Genomic DNA, 20,756 nt, shown 5'->3' with positions numbered 1-20,756 from the left:
AACAGCAAGGAAATATAAGAAAGTTTTCTTAAAAGAGCAATGCAAAAAAAAAATAGGAGAAAGACAAGAGGGCTCTTCAAGAAAATTAGAGTTATCAAGGGAAAGTTTCATGCAAAAATGGGCATGATAAAAGACAAAAATGGTAGGGACTTAACAGAAGCAGAAGAGATTAAGAAGAAATAGTAAGGATATACTCAAGAACCATACAAAAAAGATTTTAACATCACTAATAGCCACAATCATGTAGTTACTGATCTAGAGCCAGATATCCTGAAGGATGAAGTCAAGTGGGCCTTAGGAAGCATTGCTAACAACAAGGTGATAGAATTCCAGCTGAGCTTTTTAAAACCCTAAAAGATAATGCAATTAAAGTGTTGTAACTCAATATGCCAGCAAATTTGGAAAACTCAACAGTGGCCACTGGATTGGAAAAGTTAAGTTTACATCCCTCAATCCTGAAGAAAGGCAATGCCCCCACCCATACCAAAACAATCTGATACTGGCTAAGAAACAGTGATGGAGTAGTAGAATAGATTAGAATAGAAGCTTCCTCAGACTGATTGAATTACTGGACCCCACCCCCAAGAAAAGAAAATCCCATAAATATATAGAGATCAATAGAGAGAATGAAAGTTAAAAGGGACATATTTATAACAATTTATGGCTTTTGGTGGATATTTTATATGTTCTGTTTATGAAACTATTAATAATTTTATAAATGTTTTAAAATAAGTTCATACGAATTTTTATGGTACACAGTAGTAAATGACCATAGTAGCCTAGTGTTTGAATAAACCCAAAGACCCAAGTTTTTGGGACAAGTACTAACTATTTGACAAAGAATGCTGGGAAAACTGGAAAACAGTATGGCAGAAACTAGGTGTAGACCAACATCTTACACCATGTAGCAAGATAAGTTTAAAATGAGTAAATGATTTAGACATAAAGGTAGATACCACAAACAAATTAAGAGAGCAAGGAATATTATACCTGTCATTTCTACAGAGAAGGGAAGAATTTGTGACCTGACATGAGAGAGAAAGCATTGCAAAAAGCAAAATGGATAATTTTGATTACATTAAATTTAAAAAGATTTTATACAAACAAAACCAATGCAACAAAGATTATAAGGAAGCTAGGGGGAAAGTTTTATAGCAAGTATCTCTGATAACAACCTCATTTCTCAACTATATAGAAAATTGAGTCAAATGTATAAGAATACAAGTCATTCCCTAATTGATAAATGATCAAAGGATATGAACAGGCAGTTTTCAGACAAAGAAATTAAAGCTATCTGTAGTCATATGACAAAATTCTCTAAATCACTATTTATTAGAGAAATGCAAATTAAAACAACTTTGTGGTACCACCTCCCACTTATCAGATTGGCTAATATGAAAGAAAAGGAAAATGAAGTTGTGAACTGATCCAACAATTCTGGAGAGCAGTTTGGATCTATGCCTAAAGGGCTATGAAATTGTGCATACTCTTTGATCCAAAATTACCATTACTAGCTTTCTGTCACAAAAGGTTCTTTAAAAAGGGAAAAGGGCCTATTTGTACAAAAATATTTATAGCAGTTCTTTTTTGGTGTCAAAGAATTAGAGAGAGAATGCCTATCAATTGGGGAATGGATGAATAAGTTGTATTTGATTATCATGAAAAACTATTGTGCTATAAGAAATGAAAGGCAGAATTATTCCACAAAAACTGGAAAGACTTACATTAACTGAAACAAAGTGAAGTGAGTAGAACCATGACAACATTGTACACAGTAATAGAATTATTGTATGATGATCAACTGTGAATTACTTATCTATTCTCAACAATATAGTGATCCAAGGCAATTCCAAAGGACTCATGTTGAAAAATGTTATCCACATTCAGAGAAAGAACTGATGAAGTCTTAATAGAGAGCAAAGCATACTATTTTTCACTTTCTTTATTTTTTCTATTTTTTTATGTGTCTTCTTTCACATGACTAATAAGGAAATATATTTTGTATGATTGCACATGTGTAATTCATATCAGATCGCTTACTGTCTCATGGAGAGAGGAAGGAAGGAAATGAATTTGGAACTCAAAAAAAAATTTTAAATGAATGTAAAAGTTGCTTCTACATGTAATTTGGGGGAAATAAAATATTATTTTAAAAAACGAAAGTTTTAAAAAAGAAGTGCAATGCCAAGGAATGTTCAGATTACCAAACAATTGCACTCTTTTCACCTGCCAGCAAGGTTACACTTAAGCTAGGCGTCAGCAATATGTGAACTGAGAATTACCAGAAAAACAGGCTGGTTTGCAAAGAGGCAGAGGAAATTAGAAACCAAATTGCCAACATTTGCTGGATTATGGAGAAAGTGAAGGAATTCCAGAAATGCATCTCCTTCTACTTCATTGACTACACTAAAGCCTTTGACTGTGAGGATCACAATAGAATGTGGCAAGTCCTCAAAGAGATAGAGTACCAGATCAGATGATCTACTTGTCTCCTGAGGAACCTGTATGCAGGCCAAGAAGCACAATTTTTTCTCATACTATCCTTGAGATGGAGAGAGTGGGATTAGGTTAATGGTATGGAAACTTTTTTGATTATTCATTCCTATCAGTGAAAAAAAAAGGTGAATCCCTAAATATGTATATTGACTTATTTATAAATTATTAGCGTATACTATTTTGATATAAAGTATGTATTTATATACATACATGCCACTAGACGTCATTTGGAAGACATTTGACTGAATTCTCCTCATTTCCCTTATCCAACACAAAAGGAATTCTGTTCATATTTTCCCCAGTTCTTCTTCTTTATACATATTCCCTTGCTTAGTCTAGTAGGCTCTCAAAAACATTTATTAAATGAAGATGTAAGTTAACATCATTCTGTGACTATACTGAACATCTGATTGATTTAAGATTAGAAAAGGAGTAAGACAAGGCTGTATATTGTTAACATATTTATTTAACATATACAGACTACGTCATGAGAAATGCCAGGCTGGATGAATCAAAAGCCAGAAATAATTTTGTCAGGAGAAATATCAACAATCTCAGATATGTAAATGATACCACTCTGATGGCAGAAAGTGAAGAGAAATTAAGAAGCCTCTTAATTAGGATGAAAGAGGAGAGTATAAAAGCTTACTTGAAGCTGAACATCAAAAAAACCAAGACCTTGGCAAATGGTTCCATCACTTCCTAGCAAATAGAGGGAGAAGGAGTGGAAATTATGTCAAATTTTTATATTCTTGGGCTCAAAGACCACTGCAGATGATGAGTGCAGCCTTGAAATTAGAAGATGCTTGCTCCTTGGAAGGAAAGCTATGGCAAATCTGGACAGCATACTAAAAAACAGAGACATCACCTTGCCAACAAAGGTTCATATAGTCAAAGCTATGGTTTTTCCAATAGCAATGTATGGCTGTGTGAGTTTAGACTATCAGGAAAACTGAACACTGCAGAATCCACACTTTCAAATCATGGTGCAGGGAAAGACTCATGAGAGTTCCTTGGACAGCAAGGAGATCAAATGCATTAATACTTAAAACAGTTAGTTCAGGCTACTCACTGGAAGGTCAAATACTGAAGCTGAAGCTTAAATACTTAGGCCACATGATGAGAAGACAAGACTTATTGGGAAAGACCTTAATGCTGGGGGAAATTGAAGGCAGAAAGAAAAGGGGACACCAGAGGATGAGATGGATAGACAGTACCATGGAAATAATGAACATAAACTTAAATAGACTTTGAGAGATAGTGGAGGATAGAAAGGGCCTAGCATGCTATGGTCCATGGGGTTATAAAGAGTCAGACACAGCTGAATAACTGCCCAACAATAAGAAGTTATGTGACTATGGGCAAGTCATTAAACCTCTCAGTGTCCCCAAAAACTATCCAACTCTGTAAATTACATGAGAGTTGCTGATCTGCATTGTTGGAGGGAATTTCCACACAGGGAGCTCCCTCAGACTGATTGAATTACTCCCCTCAAAAAAATCCTATAAGCCTATAGAAATGAATGGACAAAAGGAAAGTTAAAAGAGACATATTTATAACAATTTATGACTTGTGATGGATACTTCATATTTTATTTTACATGTTCAGTTTATGAAGGCATTAATAATTTTTGTTAATGTTTTCAAATAAATTCATATTATTTTTATGCATAGAGGAAATATTTGGAGGATAGAGGTGATTCTTGTGAAATACTTCCCTAAAACTTCTTTTTCACCAGGCAAGTTAATACTCTACAGTTTGTTTATATGGAAGGCTTTATTTGAGAAGGAAGAGCAATATTCTAAATAAAACAAATGCTTTTTAATTTTTAACAGGTTCAGGAAGCCAAGATAACAGAAGTAAAAATCAATGATGCCAGAGAACATTACCGTCCAGTGGCAGCACGTGCCTCCTTGCTGTACTTCATCATGAATGACCTCAGTAAAATTCATCCCATGTATCAGTTTTCTCTCAAGGTGATTTCTCATTACAGCTTTACTGTTAACATTCTATGAGTTATTATTATTAAAAAGAAAAAAAAAACAGTTCTCCACTAGAGGACAATCTATTAGGATTGTCCATTTTAGTGATTATCTGCTGCAAATCTTTAAAAGGTAGCAAGATAACAGCTATTTTGCTTTTAATTCTCTGATGAATCTCCCACCCTCTTGTTTGACTCAGGGTTGTATATGGGCATAATTTAAGCATTAAGTAGACAGAGAATGATGTTGATTTACATGTTCATTTAACAGATGTTTTTGAGAGCCTACCAGACTAAGCAAGGAAATATGCATAAAGAATAAAAACTGGAGGAAAAAACAAATACAAAAGAGACACACATTTTTTTTTCATACTGTCCTTGAAATGGAGAGATCTCATCTAGACTAATGGTCTGGAAATGTTTTTGATTATTCATCCCTATCAGTTTGAAAAAAAGGATGAATTCCTAAATATACAAATTGACTTATTTATAATTATAAACATATACTATTATGTATGTGTGTGTATATATATATTATATATATATATATATATATATATATATATATATTATATATATACACATGCCACTAGGCATCACTTGGAAGCCATTTGACTAACTCTCCTCATTTCCCCTACCAAACAGAAAAGGCCACAGTCTAAATCCTTCCAAGCCACATCAAGCTTTGCCTACTGGGGATAGCCTGAAGTGTGGCCTTCCTCCTAGCAACTACCCACTCTGTACCTCTCCCTACCTTGCAGAAAATAACTTAGCCCTAAGTTCTGCTCTCAAGGAGCTCACATTCTAATGAAAGAGCCAACATGAAAACAACTAGGTATGCATACAAGACGTATAATGTAACACTGACTACCCTGAGTATCCCTCTGCCTGAAGGCCAGGTATATTACATTTCACCCACCCCTTCCACAGCGTCCTCTGGTTCCTTTAAGAGAGTATGAAAGTGTCTAGGCTCTCTGCAAGTGATTCTAGCTTCCATTAATTGTTTCAGTTCCCCCAACTGTAGGGGAGATTCCTTGCATACCTTTTTCATTTAGCTACTAAAAGTTAAATTAGCTTTTATGAAAAAAATATATTTTCTTCAAAGGCTAATATGCCCAAGGGTGGAACCAAGATGGGAGAGTAAAGGCAGAGACTCACTTGAGCTCTCCCCCAAACCCTTCCACATATCTGTAAAAGATGACTTAACAAATTCTAGAGCATCAGAACCCACAGAAAGACAGAGTGAAACAAATTTCCAGCCCAAGACAACCTGGAAGGTCAACAGGAAAGGTCTGTTGCACCAGCCTGAGAGAGGAATGCAGCACCAGCACAAACTGCGCCAGCACAGACCAGTCCCCAGCAAACCCAGAGCAGGCTTCAGGGGACTGAATCACTGGCAGCTGTGGCGGTTTCCAGACTTCTTAACCCACAAATGCCAAAGATCACTTAGAAGGGCAATAGGAAAAGTCTGTTGGACCTGGGTGAGAGAGGAGCACATCACCCCACCCACGTACACACACACAGCCACGTTGTGGTGTCTGTGGGGGCAGCAGCTGTTTCTGGAGCTGGCACAGAGACAGGATTCTGTTGTTTTTCCCGTACTTGGACCTGGGTCACAGTCCTGGGGCCAGGAGGAGCACTGGCATAGCAGAGCTTGTGGAAGCAGTGCAGAGGGAACCCTCTTCACAATTCTAGGGCAGAAAAGAATGCTTGTGGTCACTCACAGACCAGAGCACAGGCCAGGAAAGGAGTAAACACCTCTCCTTAGATCATACCACCTTGGAAGAACCAAAAACTTACAGGTCCCTAAAAGTATCTCTGAAAACAGCTGCATAAAACACCCAAAGCTTGGGAAAGTACATCCTCCACACTGGAAGCAGAGACCTACCTTAACAAAGAGTTAAAAAATTAAGTAATTGGCTAGGAAAATGGGCAAACAGCAGGAAAAAACTCAGACCATAAAATCTGTCTTTGGTGACAAAGAATATCAAAACATACAATCAGAAGACAACAAAGTCAAAGCTCCTACATCCAAAGTCTCCAGGAAGAATATGAATTGGTCTCAGGCTATGGAAGAGCTCAAAAAGAATTTTGAAAATCAAGTAAGAGAAGTAGAGGAAAAATTGGGAAGAGAAATGAGAGTGATGCAAGAAAATCATGAAAAATGAGTCCACAGCTTACTAAAAGAGACCCAGAAAAAAAACTGAAGAAAATAATACCTTAAAAAATAGACTAGACCAAATAGCAAAAGAGGTCCAAAGGCTAATATGCCTTTGTTTGTTTATTAACAATATGCAAGCAGCTTACTTCCTGCCCTCATGCCACCTCACCCTCTGGAGAGGAGAAAAGCATTAGATTCATAGCTTAGCTCAGTTTCTCTAAAGGGCAGTGACTATCTCCAAATCTAACCCCACACATTCACACTTCAGGCTTCAATCCCAGGCACCCTAGCTACTCCAGACTTTTCTGCCAGGCTGGCTGCATATGTCATTCTCCCTGGAATCTTGACTCTAAGGTCATCATGGCTCAAACTCCTTTCCAGTGCAGATTACCACCAGTACCTGAAACTGAGGATAAATTGGATAAAAGAGAAACAAACACCCTCATCCTCCTCCCAGGACTATTTCTTACAGCCAGAATAATAGAGAGGCAAAGGTAGTTATCCTTCCTGCCAGTTCAGTTCATGGATCCTTAGCTGTGGGTGAACTGTGTGTGATCTTCATCCTCTGGGCACAGCATGAAAAAGCATGCAGGAAAGAGAAGGCTGTCCCAGTCTAGTAATTTTTAAAGAAGCACCCTATTCCAGCTATACATCTACTCAAAGGGGGCCACCCACATGATAGGAAACTCAAAGAAACAAGGTCCCTATATATTAGGAGTTTGGAGCAAACTCCAAGGTCTCACATCCTCTATTATATACAGAATAGAACGAAGATAACCTCAGACAGCAGTTAGAAGAATCAGATAAGTCCTTTCATATGTCTGAATTTTACCTGAGTCCTTGAAGGGAAGCCAGGAGAAGGAAGTAAGGAGGGAGAACATTCCAAAAATGGGGGCAGCTAGTGCAGAGATGGCAGAGATGAGATGGAATATACTCTTCAAGTACTATCACATTAGACAGTGTAGTTGAATTGTAGAGGGAATAAAGAGAATAAAGTGTAACGAGATCAGAAAGGAAGGAAGGAGTCAGGTTAGAAAGAAGGGTGACATAATCAGACTTATGCTTTGGCAACTTAATGGAACATGGATTGGAATTGGAAAATATTTGAGGCAAGGAAACTAAGGGAATTAAAAGGTTATTGCAGTAGTCCAGGTAAGAGGAAGGGCTTGTATAAGGATGTTGTCTGTATGACTGGAGACATGGACACAAGATGATCGAAGATAGAAATGACAAGATTTAGCAACAGATTGGGATGGGTGAGAGTGAGGAGTCAGAGAATAACACTGAAATTACAATTTGGACAACTAAGATGACTCTATAGTTAAGTTTGAAAGGGGGTGAGTTTGTTGCAGAAGATAGTGAGTTATATTTTATACATGTTGGGTTTGAGATGCCTGTGGAACATCCAGCTTAGAATATCTAAAAGAAAGTTGTTGGGGGCAACAAGGTGGCACAGTGGATAGAGCACCAGCCCTGGAGTCAAGAGGACCAGAGTTCAAATCCAGTTTCAGACACTTATTAGCTGTGTGACCCTGGGCAAGTCACTTAAACCCAATTGCCTCCAAGAGAAAAGTTGTTGATACAGGCTTGAAACTCAAGAGAAACTAGAACTGAACATATAGATCTAGGAATTATCTGCATAGAGATGGCAATTGAACCCAGAACAATTAATGGAGTCACAAAATAAAGTTTTTTAAAAAGGGACCTATGATGGAGCCATAAGGAATACTTAGTATTACTGTACATGACATGAATGAAGAGCCAGCAAAGGAGACTAAGAAGGAGTGGTCAGACAGATAGGAAGAAAACCAAGAGATCACTGTCAGAAAACCTAGAGAGTATACAAGACAATCAATCAATAAATGTTTATTAGGTACCTACTTTTGCCAGGCACTTAGCTAAGCACTGAGCATACAAAAAGAGGCAAAAGATAATCCCTGCCTTCAAGGAACTTAAAATATAATGGAGAAGAGAACATGCAAACAAATATACACAAAGTGAGCTATATACAAATATATACAAGGAAGATAAATAGGAAATAATTAAAAGAGGGAAAACATTGGAATTAAGAGGGCTTGAGGAAGGTGGAATTTTAATTGAAACTCTAAAAAAGCCAGAGAGGTCAGTAGTCAGAACAGAGGAGGGAGAGTACGCCAAGTATGGGAAACAGAAAAAAATGTGCAGAGCAACAGATCAAGAAATGGAGTATCTTGTTCATGGAATATCAAGAAAGCCGTTGTCACTGGATTTATGAGTACATGTTGGGGAGCAAAGCATAAGAAAACTGGAAAAGCAGGAAGGAGATAGGTTATGAAGGGCTTTGAATGGCAAACAGAGGATATATTTTTTCCTGGAGGTAATAGAAAGCTAATGTTGTTTCTTGAGTGGGGTGGGGGGAGGAGAGAGAGGATGTATGTGTCATGATTGGACCTATGCTTTAGGAAAATCACTTTATTGACTGAATGGAGGACAAATTGGAGTAGGGAAAGATTTAAGACAGGCAGACCCACCAGTAGACAATTATAATAATCCAGGCCTGAGCTGATGAGGGCCTGTACTAGAGTGCTGGCAGTGTCAAAGGAGATAAGGGGGCATGTGTAAGAGATGCTACAGAGACAAAATCAGTAGATTATTATAATAGATTTGATATGGGATGGGGGTGGGGGTGAGAGATAGGAATCCAGGATGACTCCTAAGTTGTGAGTTTGAGGAATTGGGAGGATGGTGTTGCCCCCTACAGTAATAGTGAAGGTAGGAAACAGGGAGGGTTTAGAGGAAAAAATAATGAGCTCTGTTTTGGATATATTGAGTGTAAGATGTCTATTGCACATCCAGTTTGGGGTGTCTGAAAGACAGTTGAGTGGTGAGATGAGAGATCAATAGAGATTTGGGGCAGGAAATGTAGATTTGAGAATCATCAGCATAGAGATGGTCAATAAATCCATGGGAGCTGATGAGATCACCAAATGAAGTGGTATAGAAGGAGAAGAGAAGAGGACCAAGGACAGGACCCTGATGGACACTTATGGTTAGAGGGCATGATCTGGGTAAAGATCCAGCAAAGGAGACAGAGGAGTAGATAGTAAAAATAAAACCAGGAGAGAGTATTATCCTGAAAACCTAGAAAGAAGAGAGTATCAAGGAGGAGTGATCAATGGTGTCAGATGCTACAGAGAGCTCAAGGAGAATTTGGCAACTAAGAGATCATTAGTAACTTTGGCGAGAGTAAGTTCAATGAAATGATACGATCAGAAACCAGCTTGGAAGGAGCTAAGAAGAGAGTGAGAGGAGAGAAAGTGGAGACAGCTATTATAGATAGCCTCTTTGAGGAGTTTAGCAGCAAATGGCAGAAGAGTTACATAAGATGATAGTTAGCAGAAATGGAAGGATCAAGTGAGGGTTTTTCCAGGATAGGGGAGAAAGGTTTGAAGGCAGTAGGAAATAAGCCAGTAGAAAGGAAGAGACTGAAAATAAGTAAAAGAATGAGGATGACAGAAGGAACAATCTCTTGGAGAGGATAAGATGGAAGAGGATCACTTGAATCATTTTCTTCTGTAAAATATGAGGCAAAGTTCCCAGCTGAGAGAGTAGGGGGAAGGGAGTAATGGGAGTTTTGAGGAGAGATGAAAAGGTTTGGAAGAGGCACTGTGGAGTGTGGGATAGTAAGTTGATAAGGGAGGTATAGAAAGATTGCCTAGCAGCAGTAAGAGCCCAGTTGAGATTATGTAACATAAATTTCTAATGGATCCAGTCAGAACAGTTTCCTGATTTTCTCCATCTTTGTTCAGCAGCATGTGTGTAGAAACAAAGGTGACAAATGGTGGGCATGATCTAGCTGGGCATAATTGGTGATAAGTTAAGAGGGCTAGGGATTCAAGAGAGGAGACAGTGTAGACTTGAATTGGTTTACCAAGGTTTCAAGGTAGGGAGAAGAGGAGAGAGTGGCTAGTGCAGAGAAGATGGCCTGGGGGCAGGGGGGAGGGAGCTAGGTGGCAGTGGATAGCACACCGGCCCTGGAGTTAGGAGGACCTGAGTTCAAATCTAGCTTCATACACATAACACTTACTATCTCTGTGACCCTGAACAAGTCACTTAACCCCATTGCCAAAGAAAGGAAGGAAGGAAGGAAGGAAGGAAGGAAGGAAGGAAGGAAGGAAGGAAGGAAGGAAGGAAGGAAGAAAATGGCCTGGGATTGAGGAGTCAAGGGATTGGAGTTCATGGTGCAGATGAAGAGAAGGGTTATGAAAGGAAAGGCAGAGGGAAAGGTGAAAAGCTAATAGATTATGGTGAGATAAGGGGATTTCAGAATTCTTGAATGGAAGTGTTGCATTTATGGATGATGGCAAGATTGAGAGTATGACCATCTTTGTATGTGACTGATGTGGGATGAGGAATAGCTCATAGAAGGTGAGGAGGTTGAGGAACTGAATGGTTAGGGTGTGTGAGAGAGAATCAATATGTATGTTGAAGTCCTTTAATATGAAGATAGGAGTTGGGGGGGGGAGGAAAATTGTCAGCCAAGTATCAAATTCATTGAGAAAGAAAGAAGAGTGACCTCAGGGTCTTTGGACAACAGCTACCAGGATTTTGATTTGGTGGTAAATATGATAGCATGAACCCCAAAGTAGAAGAGGTTACTGAGTGATGGAAGACAGGGGAGAAACTGGAAGTGGCAGGGGGGAGAAAGGAGTATTCCAATGCCACCACCACCCTTGACCAGTGAGCTGAAGAGAATGAGTCTAGCCAATAATGGAAAGGGCTGACCAGGGAGGCTGTATCGTCAGGAGAAAGCCAGGTTTTAGTTAGGTGATCAATGATGTGAAATGCTGCAGAGAAGTGAAGAAATATGAGGCTTGAGGAAAGGTCATTAGATTGGCAATTAAGAGATCATTAGTAACTTTGGAGAGAGCAATTCCAGTTTAATGATGAAGTCAGAAGTCATATTGCAAGCAAGAAGAGAGGAAATGTAGTCATTTTTTCAAGTTCAGCTGAGAAAAGGAGGAGGCTCCTCTCACAATAAGCAAGAGCAAGTGGATGTCTGGCCAGGAGAGTCTCTAAAATTTAAAAAAAAAAAAACCTTTTTTTTTGTCATGAACCCTTTTGAAAGTCTAGTCATGCCTATGAACTCCTCAGAATTATGTTACCAAATACATTAAATTACAAAGGAAAAGTGTTGAAATACAGTTACCAAAGAATTTTTTAAAATAAATTCACAGACCTAGGTTAAGAACTCCAGCTCTAGGAGGTAGTCTCCAGTGGAGTGCCCCGTAGAGATCTTAGCTTCAGGCTATTAAATAAATCTGCAGGTGACATAGAGCTGAAAAGGACAGTCAACAATTTAGATGACCGAATCAAGATCCAAAATGACTATGCTAAAGCAGTGCTCCAAATCAAATAAAATGGGATTTATTAAGAATAAATGTGGGGGCAGCTAGATGGAGCAGTGAGAGGGCAGCTAGATGACACAGTGGGGGGCAGCTAGATGGAACAATAGGGGCAGCTAGATGGCGCAGTACATAGAGCTCCGGCCTTGGAGTCAGGAGGACCCAAGTTCAAATCCGGCCTCAGACACATGACACTTACTAGCTGTGTGACGCTGGGCAAGACTTCACTTAGCCTCACCAAAAAGCCAAAAAACCAAAAAATAATAAATGTGTCCTGCACTTGTGTTTAAAAAAAACTCAAAAGCACAAGTATAAGCTATGTGGAATTAGGCAACAGTTCATGGGAAGAAGAAATTTAGTTTAGATTTAATGAACTACAAACTCAATATGAGTTTACCATTGTATAATACTGTTATATGATGTGATTGTATATATTCTATATGATACAGAAGCCAAAAAATTTTCTTCACTCAGGCTACATTATAAGAAAGCCATAATCCAGTCGTTATGTGCTTGCCTATAATATGTAGTACTTCCCACCAGGCGTATGTGTTAATTACCCTTCTGTGTCTTCTGAAAAGGGCAGACTAAGAAAACCTCTTTTGGGGCTAGTAAATTGTTCGCACTTTTTTGTTTAATGTTTTATTGATGCCTTTTATTTTTACATCAGTCTTTTCTGACTACCTTCTCTCCCATCTGATGAACCTTCCCTTGTAACAACAACAATAAAAAGAATAAAACCCAGTTAAGCAAAATCAATAAACATAAAGGGCATATACTGTGTTTTCCATCCAGAGTCCCCCACCTCCCCAAGAAAACCAAGAAGTCTGTGCTTATTTTAAAAGTTCAATCACATGATCACATTTTGAAGCAACCCCTCTGCCCCAACTCTGTCCCCTCTAGGCATTCAGCATCGTCTTCCAAAAAGCTGTGCAAAGGACTGATCCCAATGAAAACCTCCAACAGAGAGTAGCCAGTTTGATTGATAATATTACCTTCTCTGTGTATCAGTACACCAGCCGGGGGCTTTTTGAATGTGACAAGCTGACTTACATCACCCAACTCACCTTTCAGGTAAGCACAAGACTTAATTTTTTGGGGGGGGGGTTGTTTCATTTTTTGTTAAAACTGCCCAGTGGCTTAAAGATCCTGGAAAAGTGGATGTTTTAATCAGTAAAAAGTTACTATATCAAGGACCCTAACTACTGGGTGTGTGTGTGTATATATATATATATATATATATATATATATATATATATATATATATATATATATATATATACATACATACATATTTTTAAGCCTTCATATCTAGAATGTATTGGCCAGAGGTGTTGGACTAAAAGGCTCAAGCCTAAAACAAATTAGGATTTAGTGCTAGGAGGAATCTTAAAGATAATCTAGTCCAATGCCCTAATTTTACAAAAAAGACAACCTAGGCTAAAGAGTGACTTGCTTATAATCACCCAAGAGTAAGCAGCAAAACTCCCTGTGACAATACATGCTGTATATCCAGTCCTCCATATATATCCATGCCAAATGGATCTTATAATATTTTCATCATATTACTTATATTTGTAGTAAATATTATACTTCTATACTAATGAATACTGAACCTACATTTTGCAACTTATTTTCTGCTTTAGATCCAAGAACTCAGAACCATAAAATATTAATGCCAGAAGAGGCTTTAGCTATTGTCTATTCCATTCCCTTCATTTAACCCAGTTTACAGCCTTGGTTCCTATTTGGTACTTTTAAAAGTTTATCTGCTAAACTTTTTTCTTTATTAATATTCCAACTTCTATGAAAGTCCTATTTCTCCTGAGGCATGGAGGTAACATTGGGCTGTCAAAGTGATGCTGTTTGGGGTGCTGGGAACCCCAATGACATGGTTTGGGGTTGCTGGGAACCCCAAAACATAAGGGTACAGGACAAGTCTGCCTGGAAAGGATTCAAGCCTTCTTTCAGTCAAAGTAACAGGGTTTATTTTAACATCAATAGAAGTGGCTAGGTTCTAAGTGAATCTGTGCCTTGATAGGGGTGAGACTGATAGTACATACAAAAAAAAAAAAAGACCATGAGAAGATTAGGATGGGATTTAGGAATGGTAAATAGCTTGGGGTGGGCCAGGTGCAACCAGAAAAGATATAGATGGGATTAATGAGTGGAGTGGGCACTATATGCAAGTAGTCTGGAATGGCCAATAGTGACTGTGAAAGGGCTGTCAAGTAAGTTAATTAAGTGATCTAGGCAGGCTGGGGTGGGCCAGATGCCTTGGGCCACACGCCAGAGACCGGGTTGTATGGAAAATTTCAGGGACTGGGTTGATGAAATGTATGGTAAAATTCAGGGTCCAGGTCCCAACACCGCATCAAAAGTATATTCTTGTTTGATGCAAACTCTGGCAAATCCTACCAAGATGATAGAAAAATCACAAGTATGCACCTGTCTATAGACCAGCCTAGCTAAATGCAGAAGAGCTTAAACTTGAAGGGCAAGCACCAATCAATCAATAAAAACTTATTAAGTGTCTACTAGTTGCTAGATATTATGCTAAACAATGAGGACAGGAAAAACAAAAATGAAAGTTAGTGACCTCAAGAAGCTTACGTCCTATTGAGGAAAAACTTTTTTTGTTGTTGTTGTTTTTTGGCAGCCCATCAAATGGACAGTTATGTTAAATGGACCTCAGTCTGACATGATCCCTTTCTATTCCTCAATGAGAATTATAAGAAAAAGTGCAATAGCTCCTAAGAATCATAGTGTCTGGTTCTAAGTTTCATCACCAACAAAATAAAGGACTTAGTCATTTACTCCAGCCCCAATTAATGATAAAAAAAAAGACTAACATACATTGACCATGAATCAAAGAATAAAGATTCAAAATAGAAAGGTAAGAGAATTAGTGATAAGAACAAGGTAAAGAAATTCTTAAGAGAAAGGCATAGAAAAATAAAAACCTAACAAATAAAAGACATTTGCAGAGAGAAAAGGAAGGGGGATTTTGAACTTATTGCTTAAATGAGAGAGAAGGAAAAGGGGGAAGATAGGGGGAAGATTTTTTAAAAGAAAAAAAATCAGTAGGCTGAGAAAAACTCCAAAACTAGGAATAGGGTTAACAAAAAAGAAGATGATGGGGGAAAATAGCCTAATAAGATAACAGAGTTGAACTAAAGAAGATTAAGCAAAACCAATTGTAGGGACAACGTACTATTTTAAGAGAGGAAGGGGAACCAAATAATAATAATAATCACAATATTTAAACTGTCAGTATGGACAATAATTGCACAGGATGAGAAAGTTTGAAGTTCTGTTCTATATTCATGGAGGAAGTTCCCACATCATCAGCAGTTGATAAAACATGAATATTCTAAGTATAATTCAACTAAACTTCAATCCCTCTAGGATATGTAATTTTGCTGGTGTGACTACTTCTTCCTTTCACCTTCCAAAACACAATTCTTCTATAGCTTAATTAGTAGACAGTCTAAAAGATTTACCAAGGCCAAAAAATTCATCACCTTCTTGTCAACCTGGTAATGATCCTCTTCAAATTTGGGCTGATCTTGGGATTATAGAAACCTAGTCCATCATTTGGCTGATACTTCACACCTTGCCAACTTGAGAGAACATTTCAAGACCTTGCCTCTACTGGCACAGTCTTTGAGAATACAGGGGCACCTCCATGTCATGATGAGGCTTCAGTGTAGAACTTTAGTGGAGAAACTTGACCTCACAGAACTAAATTCAAATAGAGAAATTTCTCCCACACTCCCAAATGTTATCTGACTAAAGCAAATTGTTTGACATGTCCTACTAGTATTTTGTTAATCCCTTCCTCTGTGCATACATGATTCACCTCCTTACTGAAATGTCCTTCCTCTCCTTTCTGGCAATTCATGTCCATTATTTAGAGGATGAAGTGATCATAGATATGAACTGGAAGGAACTTAAGAGTATGTCTAGTCTAACCTTTATGTTTTATAGGCGAAGAAACAGAGGCCCAAAGAGATTGTGATTTGTCCAAGGTCACCCTTCCTTCAAGACCTAACTCAAAACCAAGTTCTACCAAAAAATTTCTCCAGATTAATCATTCTCTCCTTTTCCCCTCCCAAATTCTCATCATTCCTTTAGTCTTCAATGCTAATGCATATATTCATTCTATTTTCTATGTATTTATATAGCTACTTTGTTAAAAACAAAAGCATTTCTTATGCATAATTTATCTTTATACCAGACCATAAACTCTTTCATAGAATATGAGCCCTTTGAGGATAGAGGCTGTTTTTGCCTTTCTTTGTATCCCAGTATTTAGCACAGTGCCTTGAACATGGTAAGTGCTTAATAAATATTTGTTGGCTTCAAGGACAGGAAATATATCAGATTCTTTTCTATTTTCTTCTAGTACCACTATAATCTTAAACATACCATAGGCACTTAATTAATGTGTCAGGCACTGTGCTAAGTGCTGGGGATACAAATATGAATAAAAAAAAAGATAGTCTCTTCCCTCAAAGAAATCATAATCTAATGGAGGAAAATAACTCAAAAATGGAAGGTGAAAAACAGGGAGGGGTTGTGGAAGGGAGAGAAGGTATCTGATGCAAGTACATGATGGAACTCTTAAAAAGCAGTGACCTAGTAGGAAACAAGAAAACTCTAAATAGAGGCCCTTGAGCCCATGGTTCTGCCCTCCAGTCAGAGGAGCAGAAGGTACTAATGATACGTGTCAAATTCTTTTTTACAGCATGAGTATTCCCAATGATGAGTTTCCTGGGGAAGGATGGAGAGATCCAAAGAAGTACAAAAATAGTATACATGATACTAACTTTACTCCAGCCCTCCTTAAGAGCAGAATTTGATAGAATGGCTTAAGTGATGGGAATAAGACTGATTATAAGAAATATAACCTTGAATATTAACAGGCACCAAGCCATATGATATGTCTGAGGAGATACAGATATAGTATTAGATGTTGTATGAATATACTGTCATTTCATTTTGTAGATTCTTTTAATGAACCAGGAAATTAGTGCTGTTGAATTGGACTTTCTTCTTCGGTACCCAGCACAGTCTGGCGTCCTTAGTCCTGTGGATTTCCTCTCCCACCACTCCTGGGGTGGCATCAAGGTTAGTATCCCATTTTTTAAATGAAGATTCTCTCTAAATGCTTTTCTGCTATTGGTCATTATGGCTTTAGAAGATAAGGGAGGGAAGATGTATCCTTCTGCCCACTCTACATTCAACCTCAAGGCAGAATGTGTCACTGAATGCTTTTAGGGGCCCTTTAGTGTCATAAAAGATACCTTTGTGTGGCAGCCTGTGCTAAAGCAGCTCTCTCTTTTTATTTGATGCCTATAGACAGCCCCAGAATGAAAGAATGGGTGGTGAAGTCCTCAGGGCCGTTCCTCCAACTTTCTACCCCTTAGATAATGAATTTCCTTAAGGTAGCAACAATATCCCGCATCTAAGGTCCATCCATCTGCTTTGCTTTGTTTGTAAGAGCGGATTAACCTACTTCTCAATGTGCCTTTGGCAAAAAATGGCCTATCACATCCAAAGATTTCTTTTTGCTTGCTATGTTATGCTCATGCTAGTCATCTTACTTCTATGGTCTCTTCCACTGAAATTTTAATGTGGAGAAGCAATGATATTAGCCTACATCTGGATCCCAACTTATTGTTCAGCTCAGTGGAGAAGTGGGGAGAAAAACAGGATTTGGGCCTGGCTAGCTCCATCTAACTGTTATTCTGTGATATGTGAATAGTACCATTTTTCCTTTCTGGATATTATCACCTACCATGACATCTGACTGTATTCCCCATGGACTTCTCTCTCCCTAACTTTCTATATCCAATCAATAATAGGTAATATCAACCGCATTTATATATGCTTTATAAAAATATTTTATCATTTTTTTCCTCACAAAAACCCTGGGTTTTTAAAGCATTTTACAGACAACATCTAAAATTTATATAGAGCTTAGGATCCTGGGTTTAGTCCACCAAAATGAGGAGTGTCAGACTCTTCAGAGAGGACAAGTTATCCTTCTTGGGTAACTTCATGGTTGAGGAAAGTATAGGATTTAGCAATGAAAAGATCACTGATAACCTTAAAGATAGCAGTTTCAATGGAGTAGTGGGTGTGGGAGCTAAATTTCAAGGATTGAGAAATGAGTAGGAGGTAGTAAAATGGAGGTAATGAGTAACTTTTCTAGGAGTTTGACTGTGAAGGAGGGTGGAGATAAAGGATAGTAGTTAAGGGCTGGTGGGATTCAGTGAAGGATTTTTAAGGAGAACATTCATTGCAACACCTTGCAGTGGGAAAAGTTGGATTTGAAATCAGAGGACTGGATTTCAAACCCCTCTACTTACTTTAACCTGTAGCCTCAGTTTCCCCATCTGTAAAATGAGGATAATAACAGAATCTACCTCACAAGGTTGTTGAGAAGATAAAATGAAATTATGTATATAAAGCTCTTTGCAAACATTAAAGCACTATATAAATGTGAGTTACTGTTTATCTTCTTCCCACCCTTTTCAATAGCATCCATGCAGAAAAGGCCCTGGAGTAAATTGATGTCCTGTACATCCTGTGGGCACTTGCACAGATAGACAAAATAACTATTTTTGTAAATGAATAAAAGTACTGAAATGTAGGTTCATTTTTCTGTGTACTCTTTGGATGTGTCTTTAGGACAGCTGACAATGAGGAATGATATGGACCTTATACAGTTCCCACATTACTGTGATCTCCTCAGCTTGATCTTTGTATTTTGGAATCTTTTTATTCTAGGTGACCTCATTGGCTCCCTTAGGTACAATTACCATCTCTGTACAGATGATTCCCAAATCTATTTTTCCAGCTCTAGTTTCTCTACCAAACTTCAGGCACATAGGATCACAATCTCTTTGTTATCCTAAATCTATGGTCCAATGATTCCATGAGTTCTTGGTGCTGATGAAATCACATGACTTGGAGGGGGAAAAAACACATGTGGGATGAGATATAGTTCCTTTCTGGAGTCACTTCTGGGGAAATCATCCTTGATTATTCCGGTCTTCTCTTAGTCAAGTGCAAATGCCATTATCTGAGTGAGTTTGTAAGCACATCCTTGATCTCTCTAGCTTTCTCATACTCAAATTCACTGAGAGATCACTGGGGTCCTTTGGTTAGCCAAAGGATACTGGCCATGGAGAGAGACATTCTGGAACGTGGAAGAAGTATTCCTTGAGTTTTCCTCATTGCAGTATCCCAATAGGAAAATAATTCAGAGATAACCTGTTTTCATAACATGGAGAAGACCTTTGGTTAAAATGGAGTATTGAGCATGGAATCCAATTATCTGTTACACATTATGGCCTAAAGGAGGAAGTCTGCCCACGCTCTATGGCATGTTACATGGAACTTGATCTAGCAGGAATAAATAATTTTTAAACCTTTTTTTCCCACTTAATAGTATTTTATTTTTTCCAATTACATGTAAAGATGGTTTTCAACATTCACTTCTATAAGATTTTGAGTTCCAAATTTTTTTCTCCCTCCCTCCCCCCTTGCCCAAGATGGCAAGCAACCAAATATAGGCTATACATGTACCATCATAAAACCATTAGATATCATTTGAACTGCCCAAAAGAGAAATAGCTACTTTTTTTTTTCAATCAAAGTCATTTCAAAGCAAAGGTCTTCTAATCTGAATACTTTTCAAACACTCTGTAATGGGTTCATTGTTCTATTATTTCTGCTTATACAAACTCGAAGTTAATTTTATATCTATCTTCTTTCTGTTCACCTTCTTTCAAGGTGTTGAATTTGTAAGGCCCTGAAGGATCTTCAGCTTGGATAAGGTGGGGTTTGTTAAATTGAGACTCCTTTTATGTCAGGGAGTAAGCTAGTCCTAGGCCACTCTCCAACAAGCATTGGTATCATACAGGAACTAAGCAGCAAAATATTAGGAAAAGGGATAGGAATAGGGATAGAGATAGGGAGTGGACCAGTGGTATAGGTAACTCGTAGGTAAAAAAACTCCCCCTACCAATTCATGTCAGCAACTTCTCTGCAAGTTATAGTCTTAGAGAAGTGCCTAAAGCACTAAAAAGTTTAACTTCCGATCTGTCCAAGGTCATATGGACTGTATTTGTGAAAGGCAGAGCTTAAACCCAAATCTTCCTAGCTTCAAGCCCAGTTCTCTATGCACTGTGCCATGGTACCTCATAATGAAACATTATGGGTACTCTAATTCACAGTATCAAAATCTTTACTATGTTTCCACTGAATTCAATTAACAGGTTTTTATTAAGTGACTCCCATGAGTCAAGCAGTCTGTTAGATACTCACTGAGGATCTAAAAATATATCAACTTGCCCTAATGGAGGTTGTAGTCCAGTGGGGGAAAAGGAGGGAGATATAAAAAATAACTCTAATGCAAAATAAAACATGATAATAACACAGGAGTTTTGCAAATAAAATGCTCTAAAAAAGCTGAAGAGTATGCAAACATTTCTTAATGGCAGGAGTGGAGTAGCATCAGAGAAAGCTTCATTGAGGAAGTAGCATTGGAATGGAATGTTGATGGACAGGTATGATTTTGGTATTCCTAGATAGTCAGGTGTTTTTAAATAAAATAAATAAAGTTAACACTGCAAAGATAAAAATAATAAAAAATAAAAATAAAAAATAAAAATATCAACCCAAAATGAAATTAGATGGGTTTTCCAGAAGAAATAAATCT

At 38.0% G+C, this 20,756-nt stretch overlaps 1 protein-coding gene across 1 annotated transcript in view; it reads left to right on the top strand.

Annotated features, from left to right (window-relative positions):
* The window catches only part of DNAH9 (dynein axonemal heavy chain 9), a 458,278-nt gene that overhangs the window by 355,132 nt on the left and 82,390 nt on the right, over positions 1-20,756 (top strand). Inside the window, 3 exon segments of the mRNA XM_020965915.2 lie at positions 4,332-4,472; positions 12,926-13,096; positions 17,033-17,155. Of these exon segments, the coding sequence (XP_020821574.1) occupies positions 4,332-4,472; positions 12,926-13,096; positions 17,033-17,155 (435 nt within the window).

The sequence above is a fragment of the Phascolarctos cinereus genome, unplaced genomic scaffold (genome assembly GCF_003287225.1).
Source record: "Phascolarctos cinereus isolate Bilbo 61053 unplaced genomic scaffold, phaCin_HiC Scaffold_5;HRSCAF=322, whole genome shotgun sequence".
In the NCBI taxonomy this organism is placed as follows: Eukaryota; Metazoa; Chordata; class Mammalia; order Diprotodontia; family Phascolarctidae; genus Phascolarctos; species Phascolarctos cinereus.
This window is presented reverse-complemented; position numbering and strand designations above follow the sequence as displayed.